The sequence below is a fragment of the Globicephala melas genome, chromosome 14 (genome assembly GCF_963455315.2).
Source record: "Globicephala melas chromosome 14, mGloMel1.2, whole genome shotgun sequence".
NCBI lineage: Eukaryota > Metazoa > Chordata > Mammalia > Artiodactyla > Delphinidae > Globicephala > Globicephala melas.
In genome coordinates, this window is record NC_083327.1 from 81459944 (window position 1) to 81477086 (window position 17143).

Here is a 17143-nt window from a genome sequence, read left to right on the forward strand (position 1 = left end):
TCATCAGCTTTTAAGCTCATGTTCATATTTCTATTGTACATAACTGTGATGGTTTTTTTAAAAAATATTTTACAGCTTGAATCAGTTTGCGAGTAATGTCTACACATGGTAATTGTTCATTATATTTTTTAAGTCTTTTTAACTATGTAGGTCCCCCTCCCTTTTTTGCCATATGTTGATATTTATTGAAGAAGTTGGGTCCTTTGTTCTGTAGAGTCTCCCCCAGCCTGAATTTTGATGACTGTACCTCCAAGTGATCTTTTCCAATGTTTCTTTTTTCTCTGTGTTCTCTGTGAATTAACTGTGGGATCTAGTGGCCTAATCAGAGTCAGGATCTTGATTGACTTGTTAATTGGTTAACACTACTTCATTAGGACACATGTAATGTCTGTCTATTTGAGACAGTAGTGGTTGATGATCATTGCCTAGATCTCTTAATTCATTAAAGATTGAAAAGTGATGATATTCTAATTCTCTCATTTCTTCTTCTTTACTAGTAGCTTTATTAATTAGATATTGCTTTAAAGAGAAGCTGTCCTCATCCATTAGTTGGTAACCCAGTGAAATAACTGAACAGAAATGGCAGGATGAATATGCTGGATTCTTTCCCTTTTATTTATCATTTTTCAAAGTAATGAGTTGATTTATTGGTGACCAACTAATGTTTTTTATTAATATTTGAACTCACGAATTGAAACATATTTTATATGTTTCAATTCACTGACTTCATTATTGTAATCCATTGAAGTAATTATGGTAACTGATATTCACATTGTCCCATCTTTGGCCAATGGGAACATATTCAAGTTGGCTTAAGTCCTTATTTCACGACCCTAGTGAATAGTCTTTGATATCTGATATAACAAGCTGTTTTAGGCTTGTATTGTACATTTACTCCAGGTTGGGAATCTGGTGTATCTTCAAGGAACCCTCATTCCTTTTACTGGGAAATAGTATTTCAGGACTACAGTCTGGGCACCAGCATTGCTCATTCTAACTGAAATGGTCCTTGTTTTAGTTCTCTTCAGTAGTCAGAAGAACACACACACAATATATATAATAAGTGAATACTATAGTAACAATTCAAATTCAGGATTTCAGATTTTTACTTAATCTCTTCTGACTTTTCTTTTACACTGAAAATTACCAGGAATGATAGCATTCGAGTGTCATACACATTCCAAAGTACACTCACAGTAATCTCAGAATAACACCATCAACAATGTGGTTACTGGAAAACAGTTTAAGATTTTTTTCCCCATCCTTAAGGTGGTACAACCCTTTAGGAATATAACATCAAATTACAGTGTTTTTGTTTTTGTTTTTTGCGGTACACGGGCCTCTCACTGCTGTGGCCTCTCCCGTTGCGGAGCACAGGCTCCGGATGCCCAGGCTCAGCGGCCATGGCTCACGGGCCCAGCCGCTCCACGGCATGTGGGATCTTCCCGGACCAGGGCACGAACCCGTGTCCCCTGCACCAGCAGGCGGACTCTCAACCACTGTGCCACCAGGGAAGCCTGGAATAATATATTTTTAAAGAAGCCTGGTTTCTCTGGTACGGATAGTTAAGCTTTAAAAAAATTGTTTTATTCTAACATGTTTTTAATATAAAGCTTGTGTATGCAATCTTCTTTCCTTATTTATTTTTAATATATGACAGGCTTACTTTTACCCCTTAAGGTTATCATTGTTTCATTGTCTTTATGTAATGCACTTAGTGTCTCTCCCACCCCTCCATTTTTTGGTTGTTATTTGTTGGTTCCCAGCTGTGAGGTATATTATAATTATCCTTTTCTTTTTTTAACCCAGGTTCTCATTTGAAGTAATTTTCTTTTATTTCCAGTGAAATGCTACGACATTTCATATGCCCTCCACTTCCTCCCCAGATTTTGATAATTGTGGTATATCTACCTTGTTAGGTCATGTAACCATTATTGACAGTACTTTCTCCCTTACAGTTATCACTTAACCTAGTCTTAGTTCTGCAGTAGCGTGTGGGTGGGTGGATGGTGGAGGGTGGGTGGATGGTGGAGGGTGGGTGGGTGGTGGAGGGTGGGTGGGTGGTGGGTGGGTGGGTGGATAGGTAGAGATTTAGATTTAGATACATAGTTTTGGTCTTTTGTTTTAAGGCTCCTTTTTAGATCTCATATCAGAGTCCCTTGAGTCATTGTGGTGGGGTGACACTAGCTCCCTAGCAGATTCCTCAGTAAGGGCTCATGAAAACTATGTTTCATGAGTTCTTGGATTTTCCTAACAGTTGCAACATGTATACCTGAAAGTCTGTTTGGCTGGCCATAATATATTTGGCTTATATTTTTTTCCCCGAATAAATTTAGTATATGTTATTCATTGTCTTTTGCCATGAAGCATTGAGATTGCAAAGTCTGATGACAATATGATTTTTTTGTTTCCGCTTAAAAGAACCTTGGTTTATTTATTTAATTAATTTACTTATAAGCTGGATACCTAAAAGATTGTCTTTCTTTAAATTCCACTAGTTTTACTTGGTGCTGGTTTTTCCACATTGATATTTTTGAATACATGATGTCCTTTCAACGTATAGTTTCAGGGTTTTGTTTTGTTTTTATTTTTTTTGATTCAAGTGAATGTCTTTATGTTTTAGTTTTTTCTGTTTCATTGGTTTGGTTTTCTTCTCTGGGAACCACTACTGTATGTATTCTGGATCTACTTTGCCTATCTTCTCTTTCACTTCATTTCAAATCTTTTCCTTTTTTTAAGTAAAATTTTCTTCCTCGTATTTCTATGAAGGCATTATCTCTTTTTATTTGCTCTTGTGTTCCATCTAGCTTTTTATTTTTGAAATGATGTACAATTTTTGAAGAATTATTTTCTGAGTTCTTTCACTTGGTTTGTGAGTGTTTCTAATTCAAATTTGTGTCGTTCTTTTATATTTTCTGAGATTTTTAAGATGTCTTTTAGCATACTTTGAGAATCAGGTCCCTGTATCACCTGCTTAGTGGGCATGTCTCTGGCAAGCGTTCATTGTCTGTAGGGTTATTCAGCTCCTTAGTCTCTCTCAATTCTCTCGCTTATTCTCTCTCACGGTTATTTCCTTAAAATAACCATGTATTGGATTCTAACACAATCCTTTTTTCTTGTTCATTTTTAAACATGATATTTGTTTTTATGAACTTTAAGAAAAGAGAGAGTTAGGAAAGCATTTAGGTTTATGCTTTAAGCTCTCTCTTCTGAATTGATAAGTAATACATCTCTTATTTTTTGAGGTCTCCTGGCTGTGTTCCTCTCCCCCTTTTTCTGGCCCTTCTCTTTCCTTTACCTCTGTTGTCCTTTACTGGTCAGTTGGATTTCACCCCAGCAGTTTCTTCTGGGTGTGGAGCTTTGTCCTAGAAGGAAAGTTTGGCTGAGACTTTCAAGAGTTTTGGGGGTGTAAACCACTTTAGCCCCTTCAGACCTTATTGCCCACCCATTGACTTCACTCAGGAACCGGTGCCACAATCATCCCCAATGTCAGGAAGCCCTCAAATAGAAGCAGTGAGCTTTCTATTGAGTATTCATTGGTAATTTTGGAATTTGGCCCTTTAGCCCCATCAGACACTCCGTTAATCCCCTCTGCTTCCCCTGCACAAATGCTCATAGGGATCTGGGATACTGGTTGGGGGTGGGGTGTGGGTATGAGGTATCACATGGGTCCAGGGACTGTTTCCCTCCCCCTTTCTATTTTGGGGTTCATGAAGTTACCTTTCACCTAGTTTTATTGTAAATGTGTCTCATGGAGTTTTGATTTTGTTGTCTTAGTTGTTCTGTCCTTTTGGGGGAACTAAGGGAAATTGAAATCCTACTGTCATCACTGTCTTTTCAGAAATCTTTTTGTCATGTTGACCTGTCAAATTGCCACTACTTGATCATTTTTGATTGACTAAAATGGTAATTTTATATGGTTTAACCTAAGGTATAGCTCTGTGTTTAGGTTCTAAAACATTTGGAATCTCTTTTTCAAAATGTATAGGTTCAACATATAGTTTTGTATTTACATTAATACTTAGAGTCGACCCTCCATATCCACTGGCTCCTCACTTGTGGATTCAGTCAACCACAGATCAAATTGAAATCCGTGGATGCGACCCCACAGATAATGAGGGCTGGCTATACTGTGCCATTTTATATAAGGGGTTTTGGTATCAGCAGGGGGTCCTGAAACTAATCCCCCATGGATGTTGAGGGATGACTGTAGTTTAGTTGCTCATAACAGGCAAAAATTTCTAAAATAGCCATATAATTAAAAAAATGATTAATTTTAATAATGTGAGGTTGGGATTCCCTGGTGGCACAGTGGTTAAGAATCTGCCTGCCGATGCAGGAGACGCGGGTTCGAGTCCTGGTCCGGGAAGATCCCACATGCCGCGGAGTAACTAAGCCCATGCGCCACAACAACTGAGCCTGCGCTCTAGAGCCCGCAAGCTACAACTGCTGAGCCCACATGCCATAACTACTGAAGCCCACATGCTTAGAGCCCATGCTTCGCAACAAGAGAAGCCACCACAATGAGAAGCCTACACACCGCAACGAAGAGTAGCCCCCCACCCGCCGCAACTAGAGAAAGCCCACGCGCAGCAACGAAGACCCAACGCAGCCAAAAAAAATTAATTAATTAATTAAAAAAAATAATGTGAGGCATAAGTGTGTAGGGTAAGGGAAGGATGTAGCTATTCTTTATTTAATTCCCTAAAATACTCATTGGATTATCTGTTATTTTTCAACTTCTTGAACTGCCTTTTTTATATTCTGAATTGTCATAGGTAATTGGATATGTTTCTCTGTTCTGTTGCTCTGTTTATTACTGTGCCAGAACCTTTCTGTTTTAAATACAGTAGGTTTATTAGTAAGATTTGGCATTGTGTAGGGCAGTTCTTCCCATACATTCTTTCTTTTCAAAAGTTTCTGGGCTGTTTTTATTTTTGTACATTACTTTCTTACACCTGAACTTTATTTAATGAATTTATTAACCCACACAAAATGCCATTGCGATTATGATTGTAATTACATTGAGTTTTTATTAATGTCCCTACATTATCGAGTCTTTTCAGTTTGATTGGATTGTTCAGGGATTTTATACTACATTTAATACTATATTTCTCACTGGAATGAAAGAATAACAAATAGGCCATTCTTGCACCTTATTACCCCTTTCCTCTCTCCCTGTGTTTTATTTAAATAATTGGGCATTTAAGATCCAGGTTTTTCCTCACAGTATGCTGTTTTATTTTTTTCAGTTTCCAGTATTCCTTACTAAAACTTGAATTATAGTCCTTAACCAAGTGATCATCATGGAGTTATATCTGCCTGTATACGTTCTTCGAGATTCATGGCTTCTCATTTCCTTGGGCATTTTTCTTTTTCTACCTGGAGATCTTTATTCTGATCCAATTTTCATTTGACCAGACTCTCCTGTTCTTCCTCAGGTAGTTTTTTAGAGAAGGTAAATGAATTGTACTTCGGGTTCTTCCCTGTTCAAAGAGTTTTTTTCCCTTCTTCTGTACATATTAGTGATATCTTGACTGTGCAGAAAGCCCTCCTCCACCTCTTCCTTTTATTCTTTCTGGAACTCCTGTTATTCTTACGTTATAGCTCCTAGATCTGTCCTCCATTTCTCTTACTTTTCACTCAAAATTTCTATTCCTTTTTCTTTTGCTCTGGGTTATAGTGATCATTTCTGCAGTTAATTTCTAAATTATTGATTCAGACTTTGACAGCATTCATTCTATTTTCACTCCCTTTATGGAATTTATTTCAGAAATCTTGGTCTTTTTTTTTTTTTCCAGAGGACTTTAATGAGATCTTGCATTAGAGTATTTTTGTTGTTCTCTCCTGTGTCCTACATTCAGTCACTGTCAGCTTTTCTGATTCTTCACGTTGGTGTCCCTGGTTAAAACTGCCATCCCCTCTTCCACGCTCAGGAGTTTTTTAATGTCTGTTCCTCTTTGTCTGGATGGGGCTTGATGCCCCAGGCAACACCAGCAGGAATGTGTTTCCTCAGCAGCTGTGTAGGCCTGCCAGGCTGCTGCTTCTCCAGGCGGTGTTGTCTTGCAGTTGTTGAGAAGGAGGGATTGTCCCTTCCCAGTTAGCCTGAAGCAGATGGGTCAACAGGCTGGAACTACAGAGAATGCCGAAAGAATTCTTTAGAATTTTATCCTAGAAAGCTTGCTGAATTTTGTAGAGCTCTAAATAAATATTTTATCTGATGTCATTCTCCACACCAGAAGAAACAAGCATTTATACTGCCTAAAGCTTTTAAACAGATATGTCTTAACCCTGACCACATTTATCACAAGTAATCATTTTTCAAATTATGCAGCTATTTTAGAAATTCTTGCCTGTTATGGGAAACTAAAGTATGTATTAATTTAAATGCCAAAATATGTGTGGAACATAAAAGAATGTGAGTCGGGGAGACCAGTTAAGTGTTCACTAAATGTCAGGGAGTACAGATATGACTGACATTTGGAGGCACAATAACTAAATTGGTGATGTTTTAAATTGAAGAAAAGTTGAGATTTTGGATGGCGTCAGTTTTCTCAATAGAAGGAGAAGGCAAGACCTTTGAATGATTGGTCAGGATGATGTTGCCAGAGGTTTAATAACACTGAGAAATCTCCAAATCTTCTGTTTTATGGGGAAAAGCATAGGAGTTTGATGGGGACGACTGTATGAATGGGTGAGCAACAGTAGGATTCCTAGAAAACACCAAATAACATATATTTGAGTGGGACCAGCCAGGTTAATTTTATGAATTTTTCTCTTTCAGCCTCCTTTGGTATAGGTCAGGAGAACAAGTGGACAAAAGACTTAGTTAAACCCACTAGTTTTTATGTTTACACAGATGACTACCTGGTTTTGTAATCTTTTCTCAAATTTAATAATTCTCTGGTTTTGTCAGTCTAGAGATAGTTGTGGATAATACTGTGTATAGCCTTAAAACTAAATGCTCCGATTATTTTAGGTATGATAAAGAAAATGTATGATGAAAAAGGTGAACTTGGTTCTTTTCCTACTATACTTTTTTGATAAAGATATTACAATTTCATTTTAGTTCTTGTTACGGTTTTCTAATACTTTTAGAGCTTTTTAGGTCTTCGTTGAAAATGGTGAATTATTCTAAAAATTATTTTTCCTGTAAAATTACGATTTTTATGGGTTTGTCAGCAAACTATAGAGAATCCTAGTTTATAACTACAACTGTAGCAAGTTCTCCTGGATGCTCTTTTCAGCTCTGTTGAATTTGTATTACAGTTTTCTGAATTTCCGGATCCCATGTGGGGTTCTGATTACGTGCAGCTGTCCAGGACGCCGCCTTCCTCGGAGCAGAAATGCAGCGCTGTCTCGTGGGATGAGCTAAAGTCCATGGATTTACCCTCATTCGAACCTGCCTTCCTGGTCCTCTGTCGAGTCCTTCTGAATGTCATACACGAATGTCTCAAGTTAAGGTTGGAACAGAGACCTGCTGGAGAACCATCTCTCTTGAGTATTAAGCAGGTTTGTTTCAAAGACTGTTTAAAAATATTGAGCATTTATGACATTTTCCTACAGGCTCAGCACTTTTATTTTTAGGATTTTCCCCCTAATTGTTCTTTTCTCCATGCATTCTTCAAAGATGAGATGATGATTCCACCTCTCTATCTTCCACTTCCTCATTCGAAAAGGTTATGAAAGTGTGGTGCTGATATGACCCTCCATATCCTATTAGCATCAGTCTTTGGGGACTGGAAACTTAAAATTCACTCATAAGAGATAGTTTAAATTCTTAAATTCTTGTTGTTGTTGTTACGTAAGCAGGTAGATGCCTGCAGTATGCAGGGGTGGGATGTGTTTGGCCATTTTGCTGGCTTAGGCACCCGTATGGTTTAAGCCACAATGACAGCTTCTGCTTTCTTAATTATTATCAATTTGGAGCGGGATTTTCTAGTGAGTTTGCTACTCCAAGGGTAACAGAGAAATGGCTAGAAGCAGTTGTATCTACCACAGTGTGTGCTGAAGAGCGTTTATATTTATGCCTTATGATATTACCGTATTGACATTCACTATCTAAAATAACCATTTCAAATTTTGATGAAAAACAGTTACTATGTTTTGTGTGGACTGTGCTTGTCCGTCCCCGTGGAGTTTGAAGGGCCAGGAGCTCCTTGGCTCTGAATGGCAGGATGGGCAGAGGGGATGAGTGCAAGTTGAAGGACGGGCGGTGCGAGAAGTACGAAAGAGGACTTGACGCTGTTGGTTAAGTTAGGTGTGGAGCCGGGCGACTGATGGAACTGGAGGTGGAGTCCTGCACCTCACCGTCGTCGCTTCAGTTCTTATCGAGCACAGCCCGAGCTCTGCGTCCACTGGCGCACTACTCCCTTCTCACCATCTTGGTTCTCGTTACTTTCCTTCTGTCCACTTGGGCGACACTTTTCACTTGTCCTACATGTTGTAGCGGTTATTTAGGAAGTTTTGGTAAAATGCTTACCTCTCCTCCCCACAAAACAAATACATACTTCAGGAACATAAGCTGCTGAAACAAGGGGGAGTTTACGTTTTACTAAAGGGGCTGTTGTGAGGATTAAACAGTAATTTATGTTAAAACATTTTGCAAAGTAAAAAACCAATACTTAGATTAAGATAGCATTACTAGAGTAAAAATAAAATAGAAATTTTGGCTTTAATGCATTCAGATTGAGTTGTAAGCACCTAAGTGACATCTTTAACAGAAATTTATGTTAACACTTTTTAATGGATTTAACTCTAGCCGTTACTCTCTTACTGTGGGTAATTATTTTAAAAACATTTTGAAGGGGATCTTGTTGTAAAAGCAGTCCATGTTTATTTTAGAAAATTTGAAAAGTATGGAAAATGATAGATAAAAATGAAAGTTATCCTATTATTCTGCCATTCAGAGATAAGCACTGTAACATTTTGGTGTATTTCTATCCATTTATTTTTCTGTATGTACATACTTTCTGCACATATAATTTAAAATAAAAAAGAAAAGAATATGTGTTTTCATCCTTAAATTTTTTTCAGAAATAAGATTTTAAGTGGCTGCATTAGTGTTCTACCATATAAGTGCATCATAACTTATTTAATCCCCATTGTTGTTTTGAATAATATTGTGATAAATATATTTGTATGTAAGTTTTAGTCTGCATCTCTGATTATTGCTTGAGTATAAAACGTAAAAATTAACTAGTGAGTCATACATTTTTAGATTCTAGAAAGTTTGTACCAGTTTACTTTCCCTGTAGCAGCACCGTGGATCCTTTCGTGTCTTGATAATGTATCTTAAAACTAGTGCAACTGTGATCTTGTCTCACAGTCCCTGCTGGTTAGAATTCGAGGGCGTGTGACCAGCGTGTTATTGATAGAAGGACAGTAAAGGTCCTCTCATTGCACCTTCCCTCCCTTCTCACAGTACCTCCTGGGCCTACACATGGCGGTTTCACTCATCCTTTTGTTTTCTTTCATTTTTCCCCCCTTGACCTCCATTTAATTTTATCAGATTAATCTTAGGTTTGTTTGTTTTTGTGATTGAGTTTTTTGATGGTAAAAGCCACAAATGACGGTAGGTAAACTTTGCTAAATTATTACAAAGGCCACCAGGCTCTGTGGTATGTAAGTATATTTGAATCTTTATTATGTTTTTGGTTAAAAATGACCAGTCGCATGAGGAAGTTTTTCTCTTGTATCCCTTGTCTTGTAATGTAAACTAGTAGAAAAATAGATCTTTTTCTGTAGAATTTATTTTCTATAAAAATTTACTTGTAGAACAACGTATTTTAGCAAATCAGTTTTCTGCCTGTATGTTTTTCTTTGTGTATTCATGCTGTACTGTTAAATACTTTTGTTTTCACTGATTTGTTTTATTTTAATTATTCAGTTGAGATCACTGAAATATTTATGTGAAATGAACTGACAAAGAATCTGGAAAATATTTTAGGGTTTTCAGAGGCAAGTTTCTCTTTCCTGAGCTTTTTGAGGATTTACGTGGAAAATGTGTGAAAACCGACAAATAATCTGGTCAGAGTGTGTGAAATGGTCGAACTTGTGCCTGTTGTCTTGCAGCTGGTGAGAGAGTGTAAGGAGGTGCTGAAGGGTGGCCTTCTGATGAAGCAGTACTACCAGTTCATGCTGCACGAGGTCCTGGACCACCTGGAGGAGACCGACTGCAACATCGACGCCTTCGAGGAGGATCTGCACAAAATGCTGATGGTCAGGACAGTGGGGAGAGATGTCTGACTTGTGTGTCTTCTCACACGCGCCGTGCTTCCCTGTGCTCTTCTAGCCTCTGTACTTCTGCCCCGGTTATTCCTTCCTGCTCACGATGTCTTCTCTCCTCCTTATCTGCCCACTGAAGATTTACTTTCAAGTTTTGTCTGACACTTTTCACCTTTCATGTGCATCTATCTATACCTTCTCTGAACTCTTACAGGGTTCTAATCATAACCACACTATTTAATACTTAGCGATGTACCCCTCTCTGTCCTCAGGTTTCCCTAATTAGGCTGAAGGCTGCACAAGCCAGGGGCTGTGAATGAAGTGCTTTTGTTTCTGTAAGGTTTGGTAGAGTGTTAGTACATAGTAAATCCATGTTAGAGTCATTAGGGTATGTGCACAGACGATTAATGTGGCAGGTTGATGAAATAATACAGAAAACAGCAAAGCTTGTAGGCATATCGTTTTTGGAATGCTTTCACCCTTGCTTGACATCTCACTGTGTCCTGCCTCAGGATGGCTGCAGCACCTCCAGACACCACCCTCACTTTCTAAAGAGAAAGGCAGAGGGGAAAAGTCTCCTTGCCAGCTAAGTCCAGAACAGCGAAAGCTCTCCTGGAAGCCCCACCCAACAGATGTCCCCTACATCCTACTGACCAGACCTTTGTGTGGCCCCTTCACTGTAATGGAGGCTGGGAATGCAAAGATTTAGCTTTTCAGCCTCTGTAGTAGAAGGAGAGAAAGAAGAGTGTGGCTGGGGAGGGACTTATATTTGGCATCTTACGAGAAATAATTTTGAGTCTGAAATGATTTCCTAATCGTTTGGGAGAATACATAAAAGACCAGAATGTGTAAAATGTAGCTACATTTTGAAATACTGTATATATTGCTTATGTCAGAAAAGTCTTTATCGTTGAAGAGTTAATGGTAAAAAACAGCAAGGAAATTAATTTTTCTCTCTGTGGATGATTAAACCAGAAGTTTAAAAAGACAAAATGTGCTTTGCTTTCCAAACTGTCTTAGATGGCTTTACAGGCGCACGCCGCACCTTTTACCACGTAATCGCTGAGGCAGGAAGGGTGAGAATTAGACTGTGCCTTCCAGGTCATCCACCTCCAGCCCTTGGTGTGCCTGTGAGATGTCAGAAGGCTCAGTTAAGGGAAGTACCGAAATTCTCAGCTGGTTAGAGCTAGAAATGCTTAGGATTTAGTTTTGACTCTGCTGCCAGTTTTCTGTGTGAGGCATCAGGTGCCTTAGTTCATCTCCATAATCTCACAGATGAAGAACTAGAAATTATCGATAGTTTTAAAATTGTGCCCCGAAGTGTGCTAGATGGATTAGTGCAGGGGCATAGTTTGCAAACTGGTGGAGCCCAAACAAAGTCAGTGTTTTTGTCAGGAAGGGAGGAGCGTGTGGCCTTCGGAGAGGCGGTCACCTTGTTTGCTGCTCCACCTGCCCTCCTTTAGATGCGGAGGGCCCGTCCACGGCGACTGAGAGCTGTGGTCTCTTGGGGTGTGAATGGTCAGTAGGCAGCCGGGCATGTCCCCATAGAGGACATACTGCCAGACAGTATCCTGTCCTGTAAGCCGGGGAAGACCACCGAGTGAGAGATGGGTTAAAAGGGCGAGGGGAAGCAGTGATCAGCAAATTACGATGCAGGATATCTGTGACTGAGGGGTCTTTACTCTGTGCTGCATCATCCTTCTGACTCGAAACACGGAGGAACTTATGCATGCAGTTGCTTCCGAGGAAGTAACTGGTGAGTACTGGTTTGAGCCAGCAAAACCAGATGGAAGCTGTGAGCTTTCTTAGGTCATTTCCCTGGTCCTGGCCTTTAGAAACAACCAAAACAATAAACATAGTATGTGATGTAGGAATATGTGATAGACAGATTGAAGGAAATCACATAAAAAGAACTTAAAAGGAGTGAAAATATGAAAATGATGAACAAGATGTGAGAGTTGTAGGAGACACACAAGGGAGAGCTCAGACTTGCACAGTTAGTGTTCCTATAGAAGAATAAATGACAGAGGAGCAGAGAAGACTCAATTTTCCATTCTAGAGATGTTATTGGGTGTCTGCTGTGTACCAGGCAGGCATCGTGCCGGGTCCTGCAGGCTCGGTAAGGAGCATAAACGCCCTCTTGGAGTTTAAGAACGATGGGGAAAGTGACTGTTAAATAATTGTACAGACATAACATTACAACGGTGAAAAACATCAAAGGAGAGACACGGGTCCTTTATGGACTCTCACAGTAAGGTCTGAGTTCACGTGGCGATGAGGCAAGTCTCTCAGGAAGGGACAGTTGGAATTTATCTGAAAGTTGCTGTGTGTGTTATAATCCAATTTATGTAGTAATAATTTGAAAGCTTACACAAAACAATACTGTATCTTGTAATTTGTGTAATAACAGATTATTTAAAAAAACATATAAACCAGAAGGGGACATACTAAATGCATAATTGTTACCTCTGAGGAGGGAGGAAAGAGAAGTGAAGAAAGAACCCAAGGAGAAATTAACTTTGTGATGTATTATTTCTCATCGAAAAAATATCTAAAGCCATTATGACCAAATATTAACATTTGTTCATTCTGGATATTATTTGTAAAAATATTTTAAAGCCACTTTACTTTTTAGTTAAAAAAAAAGCGCGCGAGAGAGATTGAGAGGAACACTTTGCTGAAAGAGAAGGGAGCAGATGCAAAGTTTCTGTGATGATGCAGGATAAGGGAAGCAGCTTTGGAATGAAAGTTCCCAGGAAAGCCTTGGGAAGGGACCACTGTGGCTGCAGTTAGAGGAACAGCCTGGGGGGATCCAGAGTCAATGGGAGAAGACCAGGCAGAGACTAGTCTAGTGGTGCACACGCTAGTCCCTGGATTGCAGTGGAATAGCATAAATTTAGGAAAAAGCATAAGGATTCGAAAGAAGAGAAGGAAGTGAAGTTGGCAGGACTCAGGGTTGGATTGGATATGGGGGAGGTATCGAGAGTGATTGCTGGCTGTCCAGTTTGTGCAGCAAGATGAATAGTGAAGATGGTAGGTCCAGTGAGAGTTCTTTAAATGGAAGATACCTGAGACCATTGGAAAGCCTTTGGCATTGATTTTGTTAAGGGTAAGAGATGAAAGAAAATTTCATACGTGTATATATATATAAGAGAAAGGAGAAGACTGATGGTGTCAGGTTCCTCGGGTATCACGAGGAAACGGGTCTCAAAACACAAGTGCTGGGCTTAGCAGGAAGCACAGCTCCTCTACTGTGAAAAAGGGAAGGATGGTAGGTAACAGCATGTAGGTTTCTGTTACTTGTTTCATGACGATGAGAGCTTTTATATCTAATGACTTAAAGTTTTTTTGTGAAGAGAGACGAGATCATCTGCTGAGAGTGGGTTAGGATGGGTTTTGGCAGTTTGAGGAAAATGGAGAAGTTTCAAACTTGTGGTTGTAGAGAGAAGGAAAGTGAGCTGAGCAGAGGTACAAGTATTACCAGAAATGTGTGCCGTGTGGTTGGTGAATGTGACTGTGTAGAAGAGCGACTCCCCCCTGTCGTGTGACTCGTGGCCCTCAGCTTCTGGGCTGTGCGGACGGGGAAGGGAGCTGGGCTCGTCTTGACAGGCAGGTGAGAAGAGGCAGGTGGGAAAAGGCAGTGTGAGCATTCCAGGAATGGCAAGGTAGAGGGCGGTGGCAGGGACATGAGCGTACGGACAGGAGTGCTGAATAAGGAGGACAGGGACCCAGGGAAGAGAGGAGTGAGTTGGAGGAAGAAGAGGAACCAGGGGACTGGAGTTCCAGATAAAGTGAAGAGAACAATGTAGAGGGGGGAGTTGGGCAAACTGGAGCGAGGAGAGGAGGTTTTAACATCAGTGTGTTTGAATTGGGCTTTGGGCGGTTCTGGTATTGGCAGGATCAGAAACAAAACCTTGTCAGAGAGGAGAAAAGGTGGTTGGAACTGGAGGCCATGGGGGAACGGAACTGAAATGGTGTCAGGGCGTCGTGCACCTGATGTTAAGTCACACAGCTGGTGGCTGAGCCTGGGATGGAGAGAAGACTGAGTCACAGGCTGGAGTCTGACAACTGACGGGTAGTTGAAAATCAGTAGATGATGGTGTGCAGAGGGGGCATCGTCGATGGTCTATCTGACGACATCAGTCTTAAAGGGGTAGGGTATTTCTTTTGTTTTGTTTTTAAGTAAGACTGTGTAAGAGTGATGGTTTGAAAGTAGCAGTGGGGTGCACGAGGATGCCGACTGTTTGCAACCCTTGAGATATACTGTAAGATAGTTGTCCCTTGAGAGGGCTGTCAGGGAGAAGTGCAGCCCTCAGGACAGCCAGGTTTCAGGGAAGCCAAGGAGGTGAAGGAGCATTCCAGGAATGGAAAGGGAGGTCCTGGGCCCGCTGTACAAAAGACTTGTTTCATTTGGATGAGATGGTCATAGACCCATAAGTTGCAGGTTCCACACACACAGCTGTATTCATAGTGGACCCAGGACTGGAGATTCACGCTGCACAGCCTGGATGGAGGAGGACCCGGAATTATCCAAAGATAATTGGCAGTTTTCTTAAAATAAAGACCCCAGATTTTTGCCTGCTGAAAGTTATTGTTGGGTCTCAGAAAATATTCATTTCAGTGAACCCTAAGATGTAGCCTGGTGAAATAATTGAAATCCAAGACTAGAGAAAGGGTCCTGTAAACATCTACGCAGGGAAAGGAAGCCACCTTCAGGGAGCCGGGAGAGTGGTGATTAGTGGCATCAGTTTTCTTTATGCTAACAGGACACACTGTGTTAGAAGGCAGTAGAGTAATGTCTTCAAGGTTCTGAGGGAGAGAATGTGTAACTTAAGTATTTTATACCCAGTCAAGTTATCCTTTCAGTAAAAGAATCCACAAACAGTGATGTTTCATAATATAACAATTGTTAACCTGTCTTGAGAAAATCTCCTTGATAGTAAAACCCTGCTAAGCGACAGATAAGTCAAGATAAGAATTTAGGACTGGGAAAGCTGTTGTAGAGGACTTGTGGTGGGCATAAACCCCACCTTAGAAAGATTGGGTATTTTGGTTATAGATCATAATCTATATGTCATAAACTTTGAAAAATTATATCACGAAAATCTGGATGTTGGGAAGGTATAGTGGGGAGAAGTGTGCTCATTTCCTCCTCTTAACACATGAGATACCATCTAAAGTTAAAATAAGTAATTAAAGAAGTAAAGGTCCCAACCTCTTAAAGGAATGTTATTCACAATATATTAATAATGAAAATTTCTGTATGCTATTTTGATTTTTTTAACTTGATCGTACTTTTCTATACAGTGCAAATATTGTAGTTATTTTCTTAGTAACTTGCAGCAATTGTGAATACTGTGTTAAATTGCTGAGGAGCTGAGTTATACAATTAAAGAAAAATGCTATTTTAGACATCAATTAGCAGCGATGCAGAATCTCGCTTCTCTCAGCTTCATGCCTCAGTGGTCCCTCTTCCACTCGCCCTTCTGATATATAGCTTTCCTGTTAACAGAGATGAAAGTTGTGGGTTGTTGAATTCTATTCTCAAATATCTCCTTTTACATTTTTGTATTTTAAGGTATATTTTGATTACATGAGAAGCTGGATCCAAATGCTACAGCAATTACCTCAGGCATCTCATAGTTTAAAGAATCTGTTAGAAGAAGAATGGAATTTCACCAAAGAAATAATCCATTACATCCGGGGAGGAGAAGCACAGGCTGGAAAACTTTTCTGGTAGGAATCCTTATACGCCTGTCTTCCTTTCTCACTTGTACTCCTGATTTGCTCACCAGTTCTATTCTACATGTTTGAATGTTTAGTTACATGAAAATGATAATCATATCTTTTGTGTGCCCCTCTCCCAAGTGTTGTTATCCTTAGAGCAGTGGTTTTCAGCCAGGGGTGATTTGCCCCCTGGGGACATGTGGCAGTGTCTGGAAACAGTTCTGATTGTACTGACTGGGAGGGACTACTGTCATCTAGTGGGAACAGGCCAGGGATGCTGCCAAACATACTACAGTGCGCGGGACACAGGACAGCCCCCCCAAACAAAGATGATCCACCCAAAATGTCAATTTTGAAGTTGAGAAATCCTGCCTTAGAATACACCCTCTTGGTTATACAAAAGAAGGAGAATTTAAGGCCTCTGACAAGTGGAGTAGACCTGTAGACCTTTTGTATCAGTCTTGGTGGGCACTTCCAAAGCCTAACAAGTACGTATTTTCACTGATACTGTTTTGGGAATGTAATACTAATCACAGAATCTCTTTATAAACTGGGTATTTACATATGGTGAAAGAATTGAAACGTAAACCAAGGAAAAGCATTAGGGAGGGGGGAGTGCTCACTGGTCTGTCTGTTCTAGGAAATGAATGTATCTTCTCGAGTACAGGCACCTGAATGTTGAATGTGGGGTGCGTGGTGTTTGCTGGGGGCCACTCCCCTGCCGACTGACTGAGGACCAGGCCTTTCCTTGGCTCTACACTCTGCTGCAGTTCTTTGGTGCTGCCTTCTCTCACTTGCCCCGTCAGCCATTTTATTTCTTCATTTCCATTTTATGAGTTCTTTTATACCCAGCTCGTGTTTCCCTCCCCTCCCTTTATGTGCGCTCTTTAGGACTTCACCCTTTACAGAGTTCTCTTCTCACTTCAGAACATCATTGTCCTCACTCGGATGGTCTTTGTTCCATGCTCAGCATCTCAGGATGTTGTATTTACTTTTCCGCCCTAACCACCAGTTCTTTTTATGTTTTCCTCTGTCTTTATTTTGAGTAAACAGTGAACTTGCTCTTGTCTCAGGACTCATCCAGTCCTTCAGGCCGAGGTTCCCAGTCTGTCCTGTTTTCCTATTCAGATTTGTTCTCATAGTCAGCCTTATGAAGAAATGCATTCACTACCATTTTCAGCATCTCTCC

The 17143-nt window shown here is 40.2% G+C and overlaps 1 protein-coding gene across 5 annotated transcripts in view; it reads left to right on the plus strand.

Moving 5' to 3' along the window:
* Positions 1-17143, plus strand: part of MAP3K4 (mitogen-activated protein kinase kinase kinase 4) — a 167132-nt gene that overhangs the window by 115417 nt on the left and 34572 nt on the right. For all 5 annotated transcript variants that reach the window (XM_030852978.2, XM_060283373.1, XM_030852982.2 and 2 more), the window contains 3 exons: positions 7270-7512; positions 10075-10221; positions 15806-15963. In XM_030852978.2, the coding sequence (XP_030708838.1) occupies positions 7270-7512; positions 10075-10221; positions 15806-15963 (548 nt within the window). The remainder of the gene's footprint in view (positions 1-7269; positions 7513-10074; positions 10222-15805; positions 15964-17143) is intronic.